Here is a 27,771-nt window from a genome sequence, read left to right as displayed (position 1 = left end):
TTGCATTATAGAACATGGGAGTGGACACGCCAAAATGTCGGCTGTATTAGCGCTAATTGATATAATTGCATCGTATCTGATGTATCAATTTACATGCCAGGTGGCAGAATATGTGTATCGTGTACATGCCAGGAGGCATAACGCTTGTAAGCATGCCAGGTGGCATACTGCTTGTAAATAAATGTACAGTAAAATATCTTGGTGTAATAGATCAAGGAACACGCATCAACAACCTTCTGATCATTTCGACACATACACATAATAAATATATGTTACCTGTGTTACCTGGCCACATAGTTATGATTCAGACAGCAAAAGTAAAGCGGCAGATACAAAATTAAATACACTAAGAAATATTTAACCAATTGGATGCTCAGTTGCAATGATTGGTTACTCCAGTTATTCAATCATTAATTGCCAAAATTTAATCATTTGCATGTTAGATCGAAACATATTCACATTAGAAATTAGCTTACAATCAGATAATTTTTTTTGGTGCAACCCCCTTAGTGTACATGTACATAATCATTTACTAATTTAATCACTATTTAGAGGTTCAAATCCTGTGAACAGGGTGGCTGCATGGTCATTTTTGTGGTTTTCCCCATGTGTAATGTGTACATAAGCCAGTTTCCTAAGAAAAATCCTCCACAAAGATATTCCTCCCCTCAGGCACATAGCCTTCAAGTACTTTGTCATAATCAAATAAACCGACCATTTATTTCTTTTCCTTATCCAATGTATATCTTATTTATCATATGTCAATTATAAATGATAATGAATGATTTGTTTATTTAAATTAATATACATGCTTAGTGAATATCTATTAGTTGTGTTACCTGGTCACATAATTATGGTTCAGACAGATAAGGTTAAGCAACAGACACAAAATCACACACACTTGGAAATATTTATAATTTTTATTACTGTCATACAATAACCACTTAAACCATAAAATAGTCACATATGCTTGCTGATTTTAAACTGCTGATAATTTTTATTAATGTCATTATTTATAAGTGAATAACATCAGTAGTTAATGAATAAATTATTTTTTAGGTGGGGGTAAATTACATATGGGAAAATACACAGAAAAGATAAAACATGCTTCCAGGCATTCAGATTCTTAACAGGTTAAGGCACAGATAATTTAATGTTAAACAAAAGTTACTTACAAGAAAACTATCCGTGAAGAGTTTATCTAGATACAATTGGTCTAAAATACGTAAAGAAGTAAAATCGTGATAAATGAAAACAATAGTAATTACACTAGGAAACTAAAAAATGTTCATTTCAAGTGCAAAAATGATAAATATTATTATTTAAGTCATCTGATTTATATAGCATAGCAACAGGAAATGAAAATTTAAGTGATATGAAAGGTGAATCTTAAAATCGAAATGGATGCAAAAAGATGGCGCAATTTTTTGGTTAATCTTAAGTTGGGTCTATGAGGCTGGCAACGCTTCGCAAGGTATGAATTCAGCAACAATTACAAAAATAATCAAATATGGCAGCTTGCATCAACACTAAAAGAGTAAACTCATCTTCAGTGAAGTCTAAATATTGCGAATAATCCTTAAAACCAAATTTGTATCCCTAACTGGAGATTAACCATAATTCCTTTTACATATAAAAATCCAATGATGCATAGATTAAATTGCACTAAAGATACGATAAGGATATATTTCTAAGATACATTTGATAAATTGATCCAGTGATGTATAAATACAAATGCACTAGTTCTGAAAGCCCGATAAGCTAAATTTTGTTAGATATAATATGTATAAATATTTTACGTAATAAATATTTTTAATGATTCCGAAGCAAAACATTAAAATAAAGAACTACTATGAAAAGTTGATTTATAAATTTGAATTTAATAAAAAATATGATACTGTATTAAGGGATAATTTTTATTAAATAATTATTTTTAAGCAAATGTATAATAAGAAGAAACCAACTAGTTCTTTTTCAACTATGAAGTTTATGGTTTGCATTCCAGAATAATTACAAAATGCTTTTTAAAGACAGCTTTTCATTATGTGTAAATTTATGGATGAAATAAAATGCATAAATAAAAGTTATGATTCCATATGCACAATTATTCACACTAAGTACGAAAACTTTCTATCAGTCTTATAGCACCTAAATAACAGAATAATTTAAAATACGTATTTTACTATTTACTGCTTAAATATTGCTATTACTTAAATACTGTTTTTACTGAGTATGTTTCATAACTTAGCCCAGAAATAAAAATGCACTATGTGCAGCATTTTGTTGCCATTATTAAAATTTATGGGTATTTTCAGCACTGCATGTAAAGATTTTCACACATCTCTTGGGAACAGGTATGAAATTCAAGATGTTTGAAAGCTTAAAGATATATATTTTGCTTAGTGCAAAATTTTAAGTCAAACCATCAACTGGTGCTAACGTAACCAAGTGACAACATCCAAAGTTTTACACATAATTAAGGAGTACTTTTTATTATCAGCGAAGGTAATCCAAAATATTGTTACGAAATGTACAATCGTGGTAAGATGGCTTCCCCGCAAAGCAGTTTTAGGGTTGCCATAAAATGGCAAAAGAGGGAAGGATTGCCACATTTGGAGAGAAATCACCTATTTGGTGACAAAATTGGCGATATACCATGGACGGTTGGAGAACCTTCTGGAACGAATTCTTACCGGTTTAGCCCAGAATGTTCCCGAACACAAGCCGAAAGCTATATAAACCCTGCTGGTCTGCAGTTAGTTAGTGTGCGTCTCCCATCGAGTGTGTGTGCCTTGTCTAGCGAGCTGATAGTCAGTTATTATGCGAGTGTCTCGAAGTCTAGCACCGAGTTGGTCGTCGAGTGCATCGAGAGAGTCTTTTAGTGCATCGCTAATTCGTGCATCGTCGAGTTTTGTCTTAGATTGTGCTACAGTCGAGAGCTATACTATATATATCGACGAGTGCATCGTGTGGAGAGTCTCGAGAGTACATGGAGTTCCGAGAATGACCAAACAGCTGTACTCTGGTGCTTTGCAGTAAAGCTGTCTCCACCGTTATTGCCTGACAGTGTGAAGGCTGTGTGGCTGAACGTTTCAGCGTGTTTATAACAGTTCGACGACTGTACAAGTGATTTTGAAGCTGTCCTGAGAATATAAGTAAATAAAGTGTGTTTCGATACTTCATCAAGTGACGTCGTTATTCACTCCAAATCTATGGACCCCGTACGAATGTGAAAGAAGAAAATAATGTAACGATATATTTGTTTATTTACTATAATACTGCTTTTAGAAAAAGATAATTTGCAATATGTAACAAACATGGAAAAGACTTTTAGTCACTTTTGTAGACTTTGGCAAAGACTTTTGTTGTTGTTTGGTCATTTAAAAAATATAAACAGGTCAAAAGAAATATCAGAATAAGCTTTCAATATTTTACTGGAAACTTACAAAGAATATTCTCACTGGATGAGTAGTGCAATATATTTTGTTGTAATATTAAAAAGTACAGATAGCAAAAAAATAGATATAATTATCTTGATAAAAGCTATTTCAACTATAATATTAAAATGTTGGGATAATACACACATATAAAATGATAATTTATAAATAGTGACAAATAATATTTTTTACATACTTGTGTGTAGCTGAGGTTGCTTTGCGAAGGTACTGCAAAGCCACAACTGGAGTACTAGTACCACACCTAGGCAATTCATGAACATATCTACTAGTTACACGGATGTCGAAAAGATACACTCCACCACTTTTTAGACCAGCAAAAAAGTATACTGGATCATCAGCATCCCAAGCACAGCTCCAAACATCAGAATCAACCACATAACTATGCAGAAGGAAAAATTATTAAATAAAATAAACACAAGAAATTTAATTTAAAAATACAAATGTCAAAAAAAAAATTATGAAAAAAAGCCGTTTGGAACATTATAAAAAATTTGATTAGAAAAACTAAACATCAGATTTTTTTTTTTCTTTTAATTTCACTCACATGTGGTAATAAGGGAAATATGTTGCTTATTTTACCTTATTTTATTAATATAGTTCTAAATTATGTATTATATTTAACAACAGAATATTTTATTCTCACAAATATTTGGAGCCCTTTCCCTCAAAATCATAATAAAAAATGGTTTGTAACATATTTTTAGCTCCATACAGATATTTCATCATCTGAGTACTAGCACCACAGCAGGATCAACAATATGGTTACCAACAGATGGGTGTATCACAGGATTCACACATACAACCACAGACATATACAAGGTAGCTCACCTTGTTACAGATATGGCCCAGTAGAGAGATACAGGTAAAGATGTGGCCTGTTGTAAAAATACCAAAAGTTCTAGCACTTTTCTGTTATGTAAGCATTTTGTCATTGTACTATGTAATGTGATGCTATTTAGTGTGCAAAATGAAATATAGAAAATTAAATATGTTTTTCATTTATACACAATTTTTATCATGGCAGCAAATTCATTGTTAAGATGGCTATAATGAGTACAGTTATCTGTGAAAAAATCCTGCGAGATGAATTGTTCTAAAGAAAAAAAAAAAAGAAAAAGATGGCTGCAAAATGAAAATGAGTTTTATTAAGAAATTAGAAGATGTTACTTCATTCTAGGAATGGAAATTTAAAATAATAGTATTATTTTTAAGTCATCTGATATGTATATCATAGCAACAAGAAATGAAAATTTAAGTGACTTAAAAAAAATGAAGTGGATAAGGAAAAATATTACAACTAAAAAATATATCAATCTCTCTATAGATACAGAAGTCCAATGATGTATATATTAAAAATGCAAATTTCTACTTTGAAGAAAGTATTTAAAATCCGAGTTTCAGTTGGAAAGAGAAGAGAGTAGGCTACAGTCACCACCTCTGCTGTAGATACGTTTGCTTATTGCTAGTTCATGTGGCTTAATTGCATTCATTTGCTGCCACTAGTTCCAAAGGGGAGTTTAGTAATGGGATCTTGCTTAGCCCTGTAGTTTAGTTCTATCACTTCTTAATATCTTCAAATTTTAGTTTCATTATCTGATTTTCAGTTACCGTCCAAGCAGAGGCGAAATTTGATAGCATCAAGTTGGCACACTGTAAATTTTAAAGAGTTAATAAAGGGTACTTTAACCCTTCACTTGTGCAGTTACTACTATTCTAGTTTTTACATGGAAGTATACCTACTGGACTTTACAAGGTAAATATGAAATATTTAATGCAATAAAAGATTATACGTTCTTAAACAGAAGGCTATGCATCAAATGATGAAAAAGATGCAGATAATGATGACAGTTCCACTCTAGCCTACATTACCAACCTAAAAAATGAAAAACAATCATCAACTAATGAATATGCCAAAAACAACCATTCAAAAACATACAAGCAGCTTGCAATATATATTCAACTTCCTGCAGTCACTGGGCCAGCTAAAATTCTAAGGGGTAGGTTGGATAAGTGGAAATACTTCAATATTGAACCCATAGCTATATATGCCATGCATTGCTAAAGAGACCTATAAGTACAACTGTTCTGCAATGCCTAATTACTCTCCTTCAAGAGATGCTCAGGCTGCAATATTGCAGTTCAATCACTGCGAAAATGATTTTCATTTGAACTTTTTTTTAATTTCATGTATATAATTATTTTATACTTTTATGTTTCAATAGTTCAGTCCAGAAAGCAACAATTTCATTTATTTTATTTTTCTCTCATTTTACATTGTTTCAATTTTTTCTATCTACAATGCTTTTATTTCCTTAAATAAAGGACTAATCTAATACAAATAAAAGGACTAATCTAATCCTTAACCAATTACTACATTCTTAAAATTTTTAATTCTGTTATGTTGCATGTTACTGTTTATGTTGATATTAAGGACATGCCTACTGGAAGGTTAAAACAATTTACAACTATTAATACATGTTAACTTAAAATTCTACCATATGTATTCTGTATTATGGTCAGATTAGCTTATTTGAAAATGGCATGATGCATGTTACTGTTTATATTGATATAAATGGCTCACCTGCCGGAAGTTTAAAACAATTTACAACTTTTAATACATGTTAATTTAAAATTCTACCATACGTATTATACACTACAGCTAGGCTAGCTTTTTTGAATAAGGCATTAAACACACACATAACATATTACAAATCACGCAATGGCTATCTACATTAGAGGAAGGATGCCTTTGTGGAGAACTTTCTAGGAGAAACTGGCTGATACTCACGTTACACATGGCGAAAGTGATGGAAAATAATCATGCAGTCACCTTGTTTGCTTGTGTTCAAACCCAGATCCAGCTATTATTAATCAGTGGTCTTAATTACACAGACACTGGTGGGGTACTGTACACAATTAAATATGTTTGTTTCAATCCATTTGTCTAACACACCCATTCTTTGTACACACAGAATAAGACAGAACTGTATTCATTTACTCTTTAAATGATACATTTTTATACAAGAACCACATTCAACTAACTTACCAAAGATTAATTTTTAAAATAAAAATCACGAATTACTAACAAGATTCCATGCAAATAATATCCATACTTTTATCTTTTATACAAAAGAAAACAAGTGATGTGTCCATTACAATAATTTTGATGATCAGGCATGATGAAGGGTAGTTTTAATTTATTAACTAGCTACTACAGTACAAAGTCCGAGATCCGGAATCGTCGGGACTTTGATGAATTCCGGATTTGGAATTTTTCCGGATATTAGATCATCAGTTTAAACTTAGTAAGATGGCATGTAGAAATTATAAAATCAAAAATATGAAATCGTGATTTATGAAATAATGAAGCATTTATGATCTAAAGGGTATTAAAATTTATAAAAAAAAAAGCTTAATATTTATTTGTTTATTTTATTAAACATTTCTTTGAATGTACAGGGTGATCAGCGAATAAGCCCTGATTTCAAAATTAAATATCTCTACAACAAAGATCGATAGAATTATGAGGTAAACTGCATGTTTATTAGCAAAACCATAAAAATGGTGTACAAAAGTTTAGAAAATTTAGACACGAAAATCGTTAACAGATGGCGCTCTAATCGCAATGACCTATCAAAAGCCTTTAAAAATGTGCTTTGAATTCAAAAGTGATCAGTACGACTGTTGGCTAGTGAAAAAAGGCTCAATGTTCAATTGGCCCCGATTCAATGTTCCAATTGGCCCCGATGCGAAAGCCATTCGCATGCTCTTTGAAAAATTTGAATGGACTGGCAGCATGTCTGATGATCGAAAGGAAAATGTTGGGCCTAGGCAAACTGTAGTCACTCCTGACAATTCAGCCAAAGTTCCTGGAATTGTTCAGGAAAATCCTAGGAAAAGTATCCAACGGATGGCATCAGAGACAGGTTTGAAGTACATGAGCATGCAAAAAATATTTAAAAATAGCCTACAGCTGTTTCCATACAAAATCCAAAGTCATCAGGCCATACCCATGAAAGCTGTGCAACAAAGGGTTGACTTTGCGAATCAGATTCTAACAATGGTCGACAACCACAGATTTGATGTGAGCTGCATCTGGTTCACAGATGAGGCACATTTCCATTTGGATGGAATCATTAATAAACAAAACTGGAGATTTTTGAATATTGAAAATCCTCATTTGTGTGAAGAGAAAGCACTGCATTCGCCTAAAGTTAATGCATGGGCTACGGTATGCGCCACAGGCATTATTGGATCATTTTTCGTACGAGAAATGATAACTACTTAATGTTACGTTACAATTTTGGAACAATTTGTCAGCACTCAACTAGCGTTGGAGGATCGACCAGGTATCGACTGGTTCATGCAAGATGTGGCTCGACCACATCGAACAGATAAAGTTTTTCACTTTCTTCATGAATACTTTGGAAATAGAGTAATTGCATTAGATTATCCGCAATTTACTGACACAGGAATAGCTTGGCCTCCATCCTTCTCCCGATCTGAGTCCTTGTGACTTATTTCTGTCGGGTGCATTGAAAGACACTGTCTATCGAAAAAATCCCGCTACTCTAGATGAGCTTGAATCGTTGATTGATGTTGCATGTGATTCCATTTCCGTTGAGAAATTGCAAGACCTGATGTCAAATTTCATTGTTTGTTTACGCCACCTCATTGTTTCAAATGGTGAACATTTTGAAAAAATTGTATTTTGATTGCAAAGGCTGCTTCACTTTATTGTTTTTTTGCTTCTTTCAGAGAGTTTTCAGCGCAGAGCGCCATCTGTTAACGATTTTCGTAACTAAATTTTCTAAACTTTTGTACACCATTTTTACAGTTTTGCTAATGAACGTACACTTTACCGCATAATTCTATCAATCTTTGTTGTAGAGATATTTAATTTTGAAATCAGGGCTTATTCGCTAAACACCCTGTAAATTGTTTAAGTTAATTTGTTTTTTGTGCTAATACTTTCTTTTCAATTCTATAGACACGTAATTTCCTGTTCAGTTACAAAGTTTCACTGTTAAAGTCCTGTAGTTGCTGTGTCGAGAATTTGGACTAACTTGTCAATCAAAATTGTTTCGTTCACACTAACCTCTCTGCCACTTTCTTCACTATCGGTAGCTATATTTTCTGGATCTACAAACATACTACAGATTTCGCCGTCCATTAACTGATTGATGATTAGAGCAATTGTTATCTCAATGAAAATTTCTGTTATATCATCTTCATTTATCGCCACTTCTTCCCATTTCTTTACAAAATCCATTAGTTGGAAAATTTCACCTGTAGTTTACGGTATCTGTAAACCTTCAAATTTGCGGCTATCATCTTCATCATCCTCACCATGAAATATGGTAGCTGGCCATAAATTATGCCAAGCATTTTTTAAAGTATCTGGGGACGCATCCTCCCACGATCATACAATGCTCCACACAGCAGATTTTATGCTAAAATACTTTTTTAATTCTTGAATAATCTTGCCATTATTCAAGACATTTAACATGGACTTTTAAAATGGTACTTTATATTTGCATTTCAGCACGAGCGCTGTTTTGATATCCATAGGCTGAACGATGGACATACGGTTTGGAGGAAAGAATAACACGGATAGATTATCTTTCATTAAAAATTTAAGTGAAATATGAACCAAAAAGTTATCTATAATCAGGACAATTTTTGCGTCATCAGGTAAACCAATCGAATTAAAATTTTGCCGAACCTCGGGTATGAAATAGTTTTCAAACCAATCATACATTAATGGTGTCATATGTGCTCTTTTATTTGCATGATATATGATGGGAAAATCTTTTCTCCTTTAAATGCTCGAGGTCATGTACTTTTTCTGATTACAAAAAGTTTATACTTGTGCATTTTTGCAGCATTTGCACATGCTAAAATTGTTAGTTTTGCTTTGGAATATTTGACACCAGTTGGAGCCTATTCTGTTTTCCAAGGTACTTCGTAGTACATATTGCCAGAAAAGACCAGTTTCACCAGCGTTGTCAATTTATCCTGGAGATAACGTTTCACTATCAATGAGTTCAATGAATCCATCTGCAAATAGTTCAGCAGCTTCAGAATAAGCTGAAGCTTTTTCACCTGGAATTTTTAATTGCCTTATACTGTGGCGATTTTTTAATTTGGTTAACCAACTGTCGAATATGTGCACTTGATTTTTAAGCTCACTTCTTCATGAAATATTTTGGTTTCATCGATTAGCACTGCAGACTTGCCAACCTAAAACACTTAAAAATCAGGAGATTTTTCTCAACGACAAAAAGACTTTTTAAATGATGAAAATATATTTTTTAATAACGAATTAACTTTAAAAAAATATCTGAAAGTTCAGTTACTAGTTCTTAAACGCAAACAGTACAAAAATACTTATTTGTAAAAAACATTTTTATTATTTGCATCTTTTAACAAAAAATAATACTTTAATCAGTTTTTGTGCAAATACTATTAACAGTGGCAGATTTTAGAACTCCTTTCAAGATAATAATAAATATCAACACTGTGTTCGTCAACATTTATTGGTAAAGAAGCTGCTCCTTTTTCAACTGCTAAATTAAAAAGGTGGACATGCGCACCTCATAATTTGCAAATATGAAACTTCTTTTTTTAAGATACCTCCAACACCAGTCTTCAAACCTACCATTACTGGTGCATTATCAGCACCAAGTGCTAAGCAATTATCCAGAGGAATTGAATTTTCGTTTGAAATTTTAATAATTAGCTGTGCTATATTAAAGCCTGTTGAATGTCCTTCTAAGGTGGGAATAGAAAGTAAACTACACTCAATTTCTCAAGAAACTGGATTAAAATAAGAAACAACAATTAGATACAGTTTCGAATCAGCATTATTGCTTCCATCCATAGAAAGGCAAAATAGAGCTGTTTCAATTGAGAAATTGGTATTCCTTAACAACTGCAGCCGCTTTGGTCCTAGCACTTGAATATTTCTTAGCGATTTTGCTGTCGGGAAACATTTTTTTAAATAAAGCTGCAGCATAATCCAGTGCATTCAGTGGCAAATTGCGCTCAAGTAAAAAAGCAAAGAACAGGCATTCGGCGTTATTTTACCTTTTTCGCAGACATAACTAACACAAAAGATCGTAATTTCTTAAACTATTTCTCGAAAGCACATACATTCACACCGGTCAATAACAAGATGAACGAAATAACAGCCTTGATCTTGGTTTGTGTTCAGTGGCTAACATATGTGACATGATACGCACTGACGCTCAATGTTGATTGGAGAACCTGAACACAATGTTTTCGAACACACATAGTCTCACTCACAAAGCAGAAACACCACATAATTTCTCACTGACAAAACGAGTTTGGTTTTCTTTTAGATGTAATCTAGAGAAAAACCAAGTGATGTCCAGAATCACTTTTTTGGTGCAAAGAACAAAGTATCAAGACAAGATAGATAAAAATCGTGAGAAATTTTAAGAATAAGAAAAAAGTCGGGAGAAATCCATTGAAAATTGGTGTGGCGGGAGAACGGTCCGAAATCGGGAGAGTTAGCAACTCTGGCATTGTATTCGTCAATGGCACTCCCTCGCTGAGAATCAGTCAGACTCATTAAATCATACTTTGCCATAGTCCTCACTTATAGCACAACGAATAATTTTTCTGTTATTCATTGCAAGTGAGGTGTCAGAATCACAATAAATTCATTTCTCTGCTTTTTCATGTCATGTATAGTTGACTTTCCAATGCCATACTCCTCACATATTTCTGAGATGGATATACTTTTAACCATTTCTTGTAGCAACTCCACTTTTTGTTTAAAGGACATTGAAACATGCTTCTGTTTTGTAAATCCTTTTGAAGCTCCAGAATTAGAAACTCTTTTCGACATAATCGAAAGTTCAAGCTTTAATTTTTCATAAAATTGCTGCAATAATAACCACCTGTAAAAAATAATAAGCTGGATCAAATCAGAAAGTTAAGGAACATGATAATCTGCTATATTAACTGAAATTCATTGGAATCAGTAAAGTATAATTTTAGCCTAGCTTAATAACATTCATTATACATTATTGGCTATGTAGCATGCGATTGGCGATGAAAGAAAAGTTCTTCCACTAAATTTTGTCTTGCTTCTATCGCACACTGAAGCAGTTAAGGCTGAATTGTATAAATTGAGTTATTTATTATACTTACGTCTTATTTTTTGCACATGCTTAAGGCTTACGAGTCCTGGATAAATAAATTCGCACATATAGTTAAGGCTTGTCGAGGGCCGGCGCTAGATATCTTATCGCCTGATGCAGTCTCTGGGAGGGGGAGGCTAAATTCTGCTACCATGCATCTCCTTAAGTTATAAATTTCTGCTGCCCCTAAATTTTAGGTCCCAGTGCTTTCCCTAAATTTTGTCATTCTTTAATTTTACTGCTTGGTGCTTCTCTAAATTCCAAAAATTTTGTCTTGCGCCAGTTCTGGGTGTATGTGAATAACAAATCAGTTATTCTCAATTTAAATAGCACTAAATGTAATATTTTTTGTCTATGAGCAACATTAACAAAATCTGTTTTTACCATATGGAAATAAATTTTTGTTATATATTTCCTTGTCAACATTTCTTAGCGCATTCAACTTAAATCTATAATCATCGCCAAGCATAATGTTAACATCAAAGGTTACCATACTTTTGGCTATTCAATTACTATTATTTAAAAAAATTATTTAGTCATCGCTGCATAACTCAAGTTACCAAGTGTTGATAAAACATGGGTGATGCAAGCAAAATATAATGATTCGCTAGGTTAGCGTCGGGTAACTAAAATAGCGTCAGGTAAATATTAATAGTGTAAAATCAAAAATAATGTTTTGGTTTGAGATGTATCAAAAGCAGATATGCAACTACGGAGCCAAATTATTAATCACACAAATTTATGCTAAGATGATGGTTTATTGAATAACGAGGTATTTTATTTAGTGCCGAATTTTAGTTTAGCGAATTTAAGAATCGGAACTCTATATGTTTTATTATTGGGGAAAAAAATCAAATGCGCATACGTAAAGCATACAAAAACAAAAAAAAAAAAAAAAGGTTGTTGGTCGCTTTGAGGTCCAGTTATGATTTTAGATCATCCCGGATCTCAGACTTTGTACTGTAGTTGTAAAACCAACAATATTTCTATGTAGAATGCTTCAATTTGAGGTGTATGCCAAGCAGATATGCAGCTATGGAGCCAAATTATTGAACATTCAAATTTATGCTAAAATGATTCTTTCTTCAATAACGCAATATTTTATTTAGTGCCAAAGTGAAATTAAGAATTGAGATACTGCACATGTTTTTTTACTGGGGGAGATCAAATGTGCATATGTAAAGCATAAAAAAAAAAAAAAAAAAAAAAAAAAAATGTTGGTGGCTTTAAGGTCCAGATTTTAGATTATTCCAGATATTGGATGTCCAGATCTCGGACTTATTACTGTGTTAACGAGATAGGATTCAAAATTTCCCGGACTGAGTCAATAAGTAAAAAATATCATAAATTAAATTGCAGAAACACATCCTCCTTCAAAATAAGACCCTTGTGCAACATTACACTTTTGCTAGCACCTGTAAAGTTCATCAAAGCATGTATGTGTGGAATCTATTTTTAATTCAGCCTGCGATGCACATTTAACTTCATATGAAGATTGAAATTCGACGACCCTGCAAGCACCTTGCCAGTTCAGGAAATAGGAAGAAATTGCAGGTTGTGAAATCAGGTGAGTAACAAGGATGAGGCAAAACATTTGTTTTCATTTTCACAAGAAAGTCATTGATGAGTAGGGATCGGTGAGCAGCAGCATTGTTATCCAACTGCACCCATGACTGCTCAGCCCACGTTTTTGGTCTCTTCGTCCGGATTGACTCACACAAACGACACAGGATTTCAACATAAAGTTCTTTGTTCACAGTGTGTCCTTTAGGGATAAATTCCAGATGCACAATGCCTTGGATATTGAAGAATATCTCTAGCATGACCTTTCCTTTAGAGCTATCTTGGCGGAATTTCTGCTTCCGTGGAGACTGTGGTGATTTACACCTTGCTGATGCTCTCTCGGTTTGCGGGTCGTACAAAAAACACCATTTCTCAGCAACAATTCTGTCAAGTAGGGAAGGATCTTTGTCAACAGCCGAGATTAAGTCTCCCACCTTTTCTATTTGAATTCTCTTTTGGTCTATGTTTAACATGCAGGAAACGATGTGTTGACACACCCTATGCATGTTAAGATCCTTAGTCAGTATCTGCTGACATGTGGCCTTTGCTATCTCAACTGATTCTGCTATTTGGCAAATTGTTTGCTGCCTGTTCGCGTGTAACATCGCAGACACCTTTTTTGTTTTCATCAGTGCATGATATGCCATCAGTGTGACCGACCCATCAGTGGATGGGTCAGTCACAGTGTTTGCTGTCTTCAGCACTTTCCCTGCCTTCTCTGAAATGATGATGCCACTCAAAAGCTTGTGTTCTCGATAATGTTTCACTTCTGTACACATGCTTCAACATTTTGAAAGTTTCCATAGCACTCTTTCCCAAGTGAACACAAAATTTGATATTGATTCTCTCCTCAACTGATGCCATTTCTTTCTAGTGCCAGTTACTAAATGCACCTGCCTACAAAAAATGCTGTCACTGCGAGCGTTTGACCACATAATTTGGGACAAACCACTTCTAGAAAAGGGGGAGAACATAGTACAGTCAAATACCGAAAATTCGCCGACCTGAAATCCGCCAAATCCTGAAATCCGCACTGCGTCTCAAAATATAAACATTCAGTTTATAGGTTCTGAAAACCACAACATTGAGTACGAAATATCAAAGAAAAAATACTTACTGAATAATGATGTCATAATTACCGAATAATAATGAGTCATAACGGAAATACCAAATTATTTACATCATGATAAAAGATTTTCCCCCCTCTAATCTGCATCGAGGTAAAAAAGTAGACGATTTACTCAACTCTTCTTTCAAGTTCACAATTCATATTGTTGTATTTTCTGAGCTTTGTTATTTCACGAGATTATTTAGTGCTACCTTTTTTTAATCCGTATATTTTGTGGATAAATTAAGAACATTTTTAATTTCAGCTCTTATTAATACATTTACAGATAAGAAATGCACTCATGACTTTACTGCTTGCAATGTTGAAAAATGTAAACACATTGCAGTGACGGTAATGCAAAAAGTGCAAATTCTGCAAAAGATGGAGACAGGTGCTACTCCTCGGTTTATAGCAGAATCGTATGGAATTGCAATACGATTGTGTATGATATACAGAAAAATAAAGAAAAGCTGTTGAAATTTTACAGTAACAGTGATTCTAACACCGGAATCCGAAACTGGAAATCTTTGCATGAGGCGAAATCGGCAAACCTCGATGCTGTGTATATACGAGGGCCATCCAGGAAGTAGATTACGTTTCCGTCTGTGTCCGCTAGGGGCGGGGCTAGCGCGGCCATCTTGGGGTCAGAGCGTTGCGCAGCTCAGTCTGCATCTAGCCGTGCTAGTGAGAGGTTCGTGCTGTGCTCCGTTCAGATACTGTGACGGTTTGAAATGTCTGCGTTAATTGAAAATCCCGCGAGCTGCGAGGTGCGCTCAGTAATAAGGTTTCTGACTGCAAAAAAACTGTAAACCGATAGAAATCTATCGGCAGCTTCGTGAAGTGTATGGGGACAACATTATCACTGAAGGTGGAGTGCGTCAGTGGGTCATAAGATTTCAAAATGGCCGAACCAATGTTCACGACGAAGATCGAAGTGGGAGACCCAGCATAGTGACCGCCGAACTTCTCGAAAAAGTCGATGCTAAAGTCCGTGAAAATCGAAATTTCACAATAACGGAACTTTCTTTGAGTTTTCCACAAATTTCGCGAAGTTTGTTGCATGAAATCATCAGCGAAAAGCTTGGTTATCACAAGTTTTGTGCAAGATGGAAGGCAAGAAGAGGTAACGAAGTGGTTGAAGGCGCAGGCGGCCGAATTTTTCGACGAAGGAATTTCCAAGCTCGTACATCGCTACGATAAATGCCTTAATTTGTATGGTGACTATGTAGAAAAGTAGTATTTGAGTGTGGCTTTCATCTGTATATAATAAAATTTGTTTCCTATACTTTGTTTATTTTTTTATTCCAAAACGTAATCTACTTTCTGGATAGCCCTCGTATAATACAATGAATAATATAATCAATTATGTAATAATAATTTAATGCATATAATAAGTTATTGCAATAATGTATATAATAATTTAATTAAATGTATCTAATATGCCTTATTTATTTTGCACTTTTAGTCTGAATATTATGATTTATCTTTTCTGTCCTGAAATCCGCAAAAATCCTAAAATCCGCACAACCTCTGGTCCCAAGCTTTGCGGATTTCTGGACTTCTACTGTAACACAAAAATGTTCTCATAGTCACATTACTGAAAAAACAATTTTACATTATAGACTCAGTCCAGGAACTTTTGAATCCTACAACGTATAATACAGATATACTGCACTTATCAGATTACCACAGTTGATAGAAATAAGCAATGTTCATTTATACTAAAAAACATTCATCGGGAGAGGAGAATGTACATCAAATAAAACTTACGTCTGCACTACAGTATTTGTAAGAATGTTTGTTATTCTCACAGATTTATCCAGAGATCCTGTCAGAACCAAACCATCATGAACATGAAAGGCCATATCTCTAATTGGTTTCTGATGCACCCAAACAAATTCTGATGGCTTCATATCCATTGTAGAAAGCTGAAAAGAATAAATTTTACATCATCATATATTATAAGTATTTTATTATATGCACAATACAATTATAATTTATAGACTTGGTTTCTTTAGTTATTTCAAGGGCTCAGAGCTCCAGTCATGATCCACAGAACAAATATTTCTTAGTATTTAATCCAATTTCTTTTACCTCAGCTTTTACTAACTTCCTATAGAAAATTTAACAAAAATTCTTAATATTCTTAAAATAAAATAAAGAAATAAACCTATTTTCATCTGCATGAACATTTAAATTAATAAACTATCTATTTTTTATACAGAATATACATTACGAGATATATTACAATTTTACCTAATACAGCAGAAATTTTTAATTTGGCTGTTGATTAACCATTATTTATAGCAGTCATTGTGTAGTATCATTTACTTATAAAGAAACTTCTGCCTGTTATTGGCATATGAATTTATTTTTTATAGTTACCTTGCAGAGTTTCCCTTAGATTAAATAACCAATTATTCTAATTTTTGTTATCTTTTCTAATAACCAATTATTCTAATTTTTGTTATCTTTTCTGAACTCCTCAATTTTTTCTCACATTTCCTTGCCAGGATGCAAGTTAAGTGAAGAGTACTTAAATGGGCAAAAAGAGAAAGTTAATCGGAGCATGATTTCGCTAGACACTGTTACTGAGTTGCTGAAATGTCTTCTGGCCATTTATTTAAAGTCTATTGGGATATATTGCTGAGTCATCCTGTTAGTATTAAGTAGTCCAACACTACTCTTTGTCATTTAAACAATTGTTAATTTATTCTCAAGTTCTCACCGCAAGTAGTCGGTGTTATTGTGAGCACAAAGTACGCACATTTTTGTCAAAGAGTTTAATGCAATAAAAAGGCAATTTACACCCTTTCCCTGTGTGCTATTTCTTCATGCCTGTGCAAGAAGTTGCCTGGCTTAGTAAGATCTTTTCCTTGCATGGTAGCTAAAAGGATAAGATCTCACATCCTTTAAACAAAATATACCTATATCATTTATGGAAGCCAGAACTTATGGAAGAATACAAACGGAGTATGCTATTCGTAAATACCAATGCCAATTCTGTTTACCTTTTACAGAGCATATTGCATTGCCTTTGTAATGGCTCTACAATATTACCCTATTTAAATACTATTATTATGCATGCTCAGATGCATTTAATGTATCTTATACATAAAAGTCCTCAAAGCAAAGTGCTGAATTAAAAGATTAGATATTCCAGTTATAGTGGAATGCCATTTTTGCATGACATCTAAACTGCATAATTTAATCTGCAATGTTGGTCTAAATATCAAATGATTTTTTTTCATCAAAATCCATTTCTGGAAACCATACCTGTCTTACATGCATAATCTAACAATTAAAAGGTATATTGAAGTAATTAACTATTTACTCTCAGCATTCGTGTGAAAGAAATTACATAAGGCTATTCAGAATGATTGCTCTAGCTTCAAATGAATACTTCTGTACTTATTAATTAATTAAATTGTTGATTTTATTAGCAATGAGCACAATTCAGCACATATTAACAACTGTTGATATATAGCAGCCCGCTTGTATAACTGTAGTTATCTTTCGGTGGCTGCAAGATTAAGCAATTCTTTCATCCCAAATACATGCGATATCTGTCCGTCATAAATTAGTAATGTGAGCTGTGTTTATTTGCGGCCACTGTTGCGTGTAATTGCAATGCGAGCTCAGCTTATTGATGACCATCAAAAGATAAAAGTATTTCTAAGGGATGCTGGCAATTACAATGAAATCATCAATTATTTAGTAAAATGCTCTCATAACCTTAGACCAGTTCCAATAAACTTAAATAACTGGACCTTGCATCATATAAAGCTCCACACTTAATGGATACTTATAGGTGTTCATGATAATTTTGCCCACAAATCTATAAGATCTCAAAAACTATTCTGCTACAGTAACAAAGAACAGTGGCACAGGACATAAAAGAACTTAATTATCATTTTTGCATAATTTTGCTAACTCCCAACTTACCAAGGTAATAATATCAAGGATGATATCCATGATTAGTCGGATGGCAGTTGAAAAATATAAGAAAAAAGAATAACCCTATTGTAACTAATAAAAAAAATAATATTAACAATTTATATTCAAGAAATTTAATTTGGAGAATAAATTCATTTCATTATGTAAATTAAATTAGCAACTGGAAGAACCAATGCTATTAAAAATAAAGAAACAAAGTTACAAATGGCATTAAAGAACAGTTTACGAGAGAGCTTGAACAATGTCATTTAGTTCAACCTTGGGTAAAAAGAAATAAAAGGAAAGAAATAAAGATTTTTTTAGGGGGGTTGTTACTTATTGTACAGTGTTCACATGATTGTACCCAATTAGGCACTGCATTGCTAGGAGTATAAACAATTCCCAAACATCATGATACCCTTTATTATTATTGTTGTTATCCAACTCACTTTTCTTTCTTTTCTTTTTTTCCATAGACAGATTCCCCCTCCCCCTGATAATCTGTGACAGTAATTTTTTTGTCATTCCACATCATACAATTTTAACCTTTTTTTTTTTTTTTTTTTTTTTTTTTTAAGGCTTTGGTTAACTTATCTTTTGTTAATGAAGAGCTGATCGCAAAATATTAAATAATATATCAAAAGGACAAATTTCCTTTCATAATTCTTACTCAATTGATGCAAATTTCATTTTAACAGTATATTTTAAAAATGAAAACCATGTAAGTAATTTTTAATAATTCTGTGTCCACTAAATTTTACCTTATTCCATCTTATTACATATAATTAAACTAGTTTTTCTGCAAAACATTTTCAAAATTCAGATATATCTTTTATCTGCAGCTATCTAATATTTTAGCTCAAATCGTAATACAAAAGCAAAATTAAATATTACTTTGCTATCAAAGACTAACAAGAGAATAAACAGCTTACCTTTCGAAATCCAAATCCAGGAAATAATTCATTGGTAGACGGTTGTGAAACTAAAATTATACCCAACAATTCACATATGTCCACAATTCTGCAGCCTCCTAATTTAGCAATTTCAATGTTTTTCTCTAAAGAAAATGCTGAAGAGTTATTCTGACTTGACTGCAATTTGCTGAAAGCCATACTAGATCTAAAAGAGAATAAATAAGTCATTCAAATGAAATTTTTCTCATTTTTAAAATATAACCTACATTTTTTCTAATAATGCAAGAAATAATAATTTAAAGAAAAACAACTGTTAATAAAAGTTTTAGTTTATACATGTATATGTTTGCTGCAATAAAAAGACTAAGTTAAGGCAGAGTGGTACTTTTCTGTTAACAATGTGCCAGTAGTAATTATGGGCTAAAATGCAAAATATAATTGCCAGTTACTTACCTCATAAGTTGCCACGAAATGGTGTTATGAATAAGTAGAAGAAAATAAAATCAATCCAAGAATCTTTCCTTCAATATTTTCAATTGCTCTCCCCCCCCCTTTTGAAATGTTATTTTTTGCTTCTTTTTGAAAGAAACAAACAATATAGATTTGGGAATTATCAAAAAGCAGAGTTGTGGCTAAATTCTTTCAAGACAAAAGTTATATCCACACTGCAAAACTTTGTTTGGAGAACCACAAAATGAAACTGTATTTTACTATTACCAGAGCACTAAAATTGTACAACAAAGAATGAATGTGTGAAAAGAATGGGTTACAAAGAGGTTAGTTGGTTGGTTCATGCAGTCATTTCTGACAGCTATTCAGTTTACTTAGATTCAATGTCAAGAGTACATGTCCGTTCTGTGGGCAGTAACTAGGAATGCATCACCATAAAATTGCTTACTGGAATAATCATACACATTCTTATTTCTGTATTTGTCTTTGTTTTTTGTATTTATTTTGGACTTAATATGATAACTCTTCTTTTCATGAAGCTACATATAATGGTAAGGCTGCATTCTGATCTCTAGTTATATGCCTCACCAGTAGCCATGTGGTTAAGGCCACTGAGTACTCGTAATTCAACCTGGTATGGGTTTGAATCCAGCCAAACAGGCAGGCTGCATAGCTGGTTTTCACCACATATAATGTGAATACAAGCCAGTTTACCTAAGAAAGTGCTCCACGAAGGCCTCCCTCATCTTAAGCAAATAGCTCTTGAGGCTTTGTCGTATTTAAATAGCCTAAAGTAAACTCTAGCTAAATTTTGTTCCAACATTTACATTTTGTGCCAAGCAGCAACCTATTAACCAAAAAGTATGAGCAGAATACTCATTATATTAACTTTTAAGATTATAAAAGAAAAATGTACAATTTCCTTTTAACACTTTACACATCACTTTCTGAATCAAAAATATAATAACCTAATCTCAGGGGTTCTGTAAATTTCTATTGTAATTTTTAATCTTCATGTAAGTCAAAATCGTAAATTGTTTAAGCATTATTTCAAAAGAAACTGCAGTACTTATTATTACTATATACAGTCAAAAGTCGTTAATTCGGTCACTCATAATCCGGAATGATCTATAATCTGGACCTCAAAGTTAAAAAATTTCTGCGCATGCGCCGCATTGACACATGCGCATAGGCGTTTACATGTGCGCATAAGACCTTTACGACTGCGCATATGCGTGTGCGCAAGCGCAGAATACGTTTTCGCGTGCGCGTTTTATGTATAACGGACGGTATAAGCTAAAATTATCTAATTATCTATTTCAGTTAATGTTGATGATTGCGTTGTTCCTTAATCTTCGAGAAGGGTCCGGCTTATTATTTTTTGCAGACTGTAAGAGCAATTTTATAAAAGTAAACTTGAACTTTCGATTATGTCAAATAGAATTTCCGATGCTGGAGCTCCCAAAGGATCTACATAACGAAAGTATGTTTCGATGTCCATCAAACAAAAAGTGGAATTGCTGAAAAAAATGGATAAAGACATGAAGAAGGTGACAGAGAGGTTAGTGAAAATGAAAAAATTTTGATTGACAAGTCAGTCAGTATTCTCGGCACAGCAATTACAGGACTTGAACAGCGGACCTTTGTAAATGAACAAGAAATTATGTCTGTTTATAGAATTAAAGAGAGTATTATCACATAAAACGAAGCAACTTAAACAACTTACATTGAAAGAAATGTTTAATAATGTAAACAAATAAATATTAAGCTTTTTTTTTTTTTTTTTTTTTTTTTTTTGTAAATTTTGATACCCTTTAAATCATAATTGTTCTTTATTTCATAAATTAAGGTTTCATATTTTTAATTTTAGAATTTCTGCATGCCATCTTACGAGATTTAAACTGACGATCTATAATCCAGAAAAATCGATAATCCGAAATCGCCGAAGTCCCGACGAGTCCAGATTAACGACTTTTAACAGTATATATGCATATATTATTATAACATATTATTTACACCATATTATTTTATAAATGAAATATTATGTGGTAGTTATTTACTTGAATATAAATGATCAAAATATGGAAAACATATAAAAATAAACTGAAAAAACCTGAAAGGTTTCAGATTTTAAATTACATCTGAAGGGTGTTTTTTTAATGTTTTGTGTGTTACCTTTATTTATTAAATATCATGTTCCACATACATATTGAAACTATAAAATTCAGTTCAACAGCAATGTCACAAAATTAGCAAATTTCAGTCAACAGCAATGTCGCAAAATAATTTTAAAATGAGCATATCTTTAGAATTTCCGATACAGAGTCTCGCATGCTGGAGATAAAAGTGTTTTTTTCGTATAGTGTTGCTATTGCTCATTGAATGAAATCATTTGATTGAAATCATTTAGTTTTTTAAATCAAAAATTCGTTGAAGTGTTACAAAATCTGAAATCGATAATAAAACAAATTTCAAATTCAAATTAGGGCTTCAACATGCCCATATTCTATAAAAGATGATGTTATTCAAATTTCACCAAGCAGCAACCTATTAACCAAAAAGTATGAGCCAAATACTCATTATATTCCCGTTTTAAGATTATAAAAGAAAATGTACCATTTCCTTTTAAAACTTTACACATCACTTTCTGAATCAAAAATATAATAACCTAATCTCAGGAGTTCTGTAAATTTTTAATGTGTGCAATCTTTATGCAAGTCAAAATCGTACATTGTTTAAGCATTATTTCAAAAGAAACTGCAGAACATATAATTACTATATGTATGCATATATTATTATAACATATTATTTACACCATATTATTTTACAAATGAAATATCATATAGTAGTTATTTACTTGAATATAAATGTTCAAAATATGGAAAATATAAAAATAAACTGAAAAAAAAAAATCTGACAGGTTTCAGATTTTAAATTATGTCCAAAGGGTATTTTTTTTAACATTTTATGTGTTGCCTTTATTTATTAAAAATCATGTTCTATGTACTGAAACTATAAAATTCAGTTTAACAGCAATATCACAAATTAATTTTAAAATGAGCATATCTTTCGAATTTCCGATACAGAGTCTCGCACGAGCTGGAGATAAAAAAAAAATTTCCGAACAGGTTTGGCATTGCTCGCTTTGAAATCCTTGAGTTTTTTAATCAAAAATTCGTTGAAGTGTTACAAAATCTGAAATCGATAATAAAACAAATTTCAAATTCAAATTAGGGCTTCGACATGCCCATATTCTATGGAAGATGACGTTATTCAAATTTTGATAGCTCTAGGTCCCATTGTTTCATCACAATGCGAGAAAAATACATACATTTATGCAGATTCTTCATTATTTAATTTCTTTAAATATAAGACAGGGCGATCATATATGGTGGCAACGATTTGAAAAGTGATATAGCCTTTTAAAGTTTTCAATGCAAAATGTCAAAACGAAATTAATAGTCTTTCAAGGCAAATTGTCCTAATAACACTTTTCAAATAAAAAATATTTTGTTGACAGCTAATTTGCCTCTCTAGTAGAAGGTTTAGCATTGGTGGTAAATGGTTTGTGAACAATGATGCTGTTTTCTGGAACTTTCTACTTTTGTCAAAGCTGAAGGCTAAGGGTAGCCAGAGTAGTCTGATTTGTCATCTTGATGTTATGAAGCTATGCCATGAACTTACCTACAACATATTGTATAGCTACATGCCTTTTATCATCATACATGGCCTTGCAGTTAGATATATTTAAAAGGTAAAACTGCTAACACTCTCAAACTCATCAGATCTGTTGATTCGAATTTTGCTAATGTCATGTCAATAAATTAAAAGCCTGGGCTAATCCCTTTATTGCAAATTGCTTAACTGGTGGTTCAGTCAGCATGGTATTTTCAGCATTTTAAATGTGAATAAACAGTAAATACTTATGGTGATAAACAAGTGATTAACTACATAAATATTGTTTGAATGCAAGAAATTCAGATGGAGGAAAGAAAAAATAATTTATGGAGTTTTTTTTTTTTTTTTTTTTTTTTTTTTTTTTTTCCTAATTACCTTATTTCAGTTTGAATGTTATGGTTGTTGTGCACTTAGGCAACTGCAAATTTACAAAAGTTTTGCATTACAAAAGACAGGGTTACTGTCAGTGATGGTCAAACTGCCCTTTTATGGAGTCAGACCAGAGATGAACTGAATCATTTTTTGTTTATGACTCACCATTCACTAACAACAACCTTGATCTGAAATTGGGAGCAAGAAGAAGAAACAGCAGGAAAAAAAATCAAACGAACAGTGGGATCAGGTGAAACAATCTAATCAAACTAACCCCTTGATTTCTTTTAATTGCAGTTTTGAAATTCCTTAAAACCTTCTTTCTGTATTGAAATAACAATAAATATCTGGAATTAAAAAAAAAAATTATTAAAAAAGTTGGAAAATTATACATAAGAGGAGAAACTTTTTTTTGGCTCCTAAAACGATAACTAAATTTTACTGGAATAATTCCAACAAAAGCTCTCAGATGAACTCTAAAAAAATAACCACTCTGTTTTGTGGAGACTAAAGAGCAATGGTTCTTTGAATTAGTTGATGAGTGAATAGCCCATCTCTGATGTTTAATATAACCAATAGAATACTCTGCACTTTAAAAATATAAATGAAAATCATAAATTCTTTAATAGAAAACACAAAGATTAAACCAATCATAACAAATTTTGAAATTACACAAAATAGCAAAATATAAATCAAATGAACATAAAAATATCTTAATAATAATATAGTAGTAGAATATTTTATATTGCTTTAAGGTTAACTTTCATTATAATATTAGAAAAGTAAAGAATTTAATTAAACAATGCAATTTTTCTAACACGATTCCTCAAAACAGAAGAAGAAATAATAAACTTGTTGTATGCTTTAGCCTTGGTTCAATTAATTATGAATGAAATTTTTTCTAGCTTAAAGAAAAAAATAAAAACTGGAACTAAAAGGTTTTGACAATTATTTATACCTGAAAACAGTTACGATGTTTTACAAGAAATCCTTGCAGTAATTTATAAACAAAAAAATTATCTGATTAATGATAAAGATTCAATTTCAAATCTTAACTCCAGCCTTACAATATGAAGAATCCCCTTAACCCCCAAAAAATTTGAAGTTAGCAATTTAATATTTATTTAATATAAAAAATTTAAATTGTGACATTTTACATATGCTTTTGTCGAAACAAATTACGCCATCATGTGGAAAACACCTTACAGATTCAATGCTGCTTCATCAATTTATTGAAAAAATTACTATTTTTAATTTCCAATTTTATGTGCTAGCCAAAAAAGTTAGACAGCAAAATAGCAGCTTCAGTGCTTCTCAAAACAAATTTTATTAGAATATTGATTGATATCTTTATATGAAGATAACAACAGTCATCCGGTGTTAACAAATAATTAAATAATATAAACAATAACAAATAATTAAAAATATAATTAAATAATTAAATAATACGTCTCCATTTTCAAGCACATTAAGAATATAAAGTAATAACATTTTAATTAAAGAACGGGAACTATACACAGGACAAAATAGTAAAATGATTATTGTAAGTTAACATAAATATTTGTTTGTACTTTTGAACATTTGTTTATATTAAAACATTACATTTAAATATGTTTAACATTTGTATGATATTTATAGGAAGAATGTGCTTTTATTAATAATTGTATAAACATTGGATATGTTTAGAATGTTTCAGACATTTTTCCCTTTCTAATGCCCTTTACTTACTTACTTCAGTGAAAAAACAAGATGGTTAACCCTTTCGAGACAAACAGGACAATACATCCCAAGGCAGATTTCATTTTTAGTCTTGAAAGAGTTAATGTAAATATTACTTCTTTCATTCTCAACTCATGAGACTGCATGAAATTTTGTAATACGTTTTATACTTTTGCAATTTAAATGCAAACAATAAGTTTTATACTCTTGCAATTTAAATGCAAACAATAAGTTTTATACTTTTGCAATTTAAATGCAAACTCCATCTAGAACGAATGTCACGAAAAATACTGTGATGAACATATGACTTAGTAGAATGAATCAGTAGACATGTCAAATGTGTAGCTTACTTCAACAGCAATGCATTTAAAAATCTAATTATTCTATACATGACATGCAAAATTTAAATTTATTCTTTGTCAATAGCAGCAGTAAAAAATTAAGTTGACAATATTTGACACAGGATTTTCTTTCAAAATATGAAATCATTAATAAATACTAATTATGAGCTTAGATGAAAATGTCAAATTACTTTAAAAAATTTTGTATTTTTAACATAAATACATTAATTTCAAGGTTTAATTTAACTAAATTAAAAAAAGTCTTGAAGGAAAGTTATTAGTATTAAAATTCTTGATTACTAGTTTTGAAATATGTACAATGAAGGCAGTAAAAATGATTATATCTGAAAGTCATAATTTCACAACTTCTCTATGATGTCTGCAAAGAGCTAAAATGCAAGATTGGAAATTTCATGTCTACACTATGTGACAATGATACGAGAAAAGTGATTAGATCTAACTCCAGCTTTTTACAGGGTTGCCACTCAAACAGGAGAATGAAATTCCCTGACTTTTCCAGGTTTTCCAGGTGTGTTTCAAGAAAATTCCAGTCTATCCGCGTAATGTACGTTGGCTGTGCTAAGAGGTAAATTAATTATGGTATTACTTGTATTGTGTAGCAAATTCACTTAATTATTCAATAAATCCCAGAGGACATTTATTCTTACTTATTCTTGGTATACTTTGTTTGATAATTTTGTTTAGTTTTCCACTTAAGAAACATAATAAAATTTAAGATATATATATTGGATAACAAATGTATGTTTTATTTAATTATTACTCATGATCATCACCAGTTCAACACGAGGCTAATCCGGTCCTTATAAATCACAACACAATGCTAAATAGTTAGGTTAGATTTTAGGTAAATTTAATTTGCGTGAGGTATGTTCTTAAAAGGCACCTTAACACTTGAAAACACAAATATAATTATAATAGTTGTTGTTTTCTCCACTGAAGATTGAGATTAGAATCTTCCCAATCTGGAATAAAATAAGGCTTTTTTTGCAGACATTCTGCAGCTAAACGAAAGAAAGAAATCTATTTTAATAAATTTAGGTATTTTATATTTATTTCGCAGCATACATAAGGAAAAAATATGTGCATTAAATTTCGTGATGGTATGTCATCATACTGCTATAATTAATTTCAGGATTATGCCAGAGAAAATTTCCTGAAATTTGGAAATATTATTTACTAATAATAAATAAATTTAGAGGGAAGAAGCAACATTAAATTATATGAATAACATAAAATAATTACTTAAAAATTGAATTAGAATAATCAACGATATTTTAGCGAATATAGTTATATTACATGGCTAGCCTAGATGACTGATTACTATTTTTTTATTTTACTGCAAAATGGCAAGGTATTTATTAAAAAGGAAAAAAAAAAAGGTTTAAAAAGATTTTGCGGTAAAATTCTAGTACAGTCAAAAGTCGTTAATTCGGACACCCATAATTCGGAATGATCTATAATCCGGACCTCAAAACTAAAAACTTTCTGCGCATGCGCCGCGATGACACATGCGCATAAGACCTTTTACGACTGCGCATATGAGTGTGCGCAAGTGCAGAATACGTTTACGTTTTTGCGTGCGCGTTTTATGTATAATGGACTTATAAGCTAAATAATTATCTATTTCAGTTAATGTTGATGATTGCGTTGTTCCTTAATTTTCGAATTGGATCCGGCTTATTATTTTTTGCAGACTGTAAGAGCAATTTTATAAAAGTAAGTTTAAACTTTCGATTATATCAAATAGAATTTCCGATATATATTTATTAATATGTAAAGGATCTAAAGCGAAAGTATGTTTTGAAATCCGAAATCTGTTTATCAATTTCACGCTGCTCGGCGGGGGGAACGCCGCGGTGTGCGCGTAATGAATTGGAAGTTGATCTGTCAGCACTATCCATATCTTCAGGGCAGATGTTTTTATTTTATTTGGCTTATAATTCCTTAACAAATGTAGTATTTCATCTCGATGTGCTCCGTCTTTGATATGATTTAAAACAAGTTCCTCGTCATTATAATTCGCTTCCGATAGCGAAGAAA

General features: G+C 31.9%; 1 protein-coding gene across 2 annotated transcripts in view; it reads right to left on the bottom strand.

Annotated features, from left to right (window-relative positions):
* Positions 1–27,771, bottom strand: part of mus302 (mutagen-sensitive 302) — a 111,818-nt gene that overhangs the window by 49,979 nt on the left and 34,068 nt on the right. For both annotated transcript variants that reach the window (XM_035352201.2, XM_035352202.2), the window contains exons 6-8: positions 19,169–19,355; positions 16,071–16,228; positions 3,634–3,837 (exon numbers count right to left, since the gene is read on the bottom strand). In XM_035352201.2, coding sequence (XP_035208092.1) covers positions 3,634–3,837; positions 16,071–16,228; positions 19,169–19,355 — 549 coding nt within the window. The remainder of the gene's footprint in view (positions 1–3,633; positions 3,838–16,070; positions 16,229–19,168; positions 19,356–27,771) is intronic.

Source organism: Stegodyphus dumicola, chromosome 3 (genome assembly GCF_044657685.1).
Source record: "Stegodyphus dumicola isolate Sdum_Otavi_A_Nest chromosome 3, ASM4465768v1".
NCBI classification, from domain to species: domain Eukaryota; kingdom Metazoa; phylum Arthropoda; class Arachnida; order Araneae; family Eresidae; genus Stegodyphus; species Stegodyphus dumicola.
The sequence above is the reverse complement of the archived record's forward strand: the minus strand, read 5'-3'. Positions and strand labels throughout refer to the sequence as shown.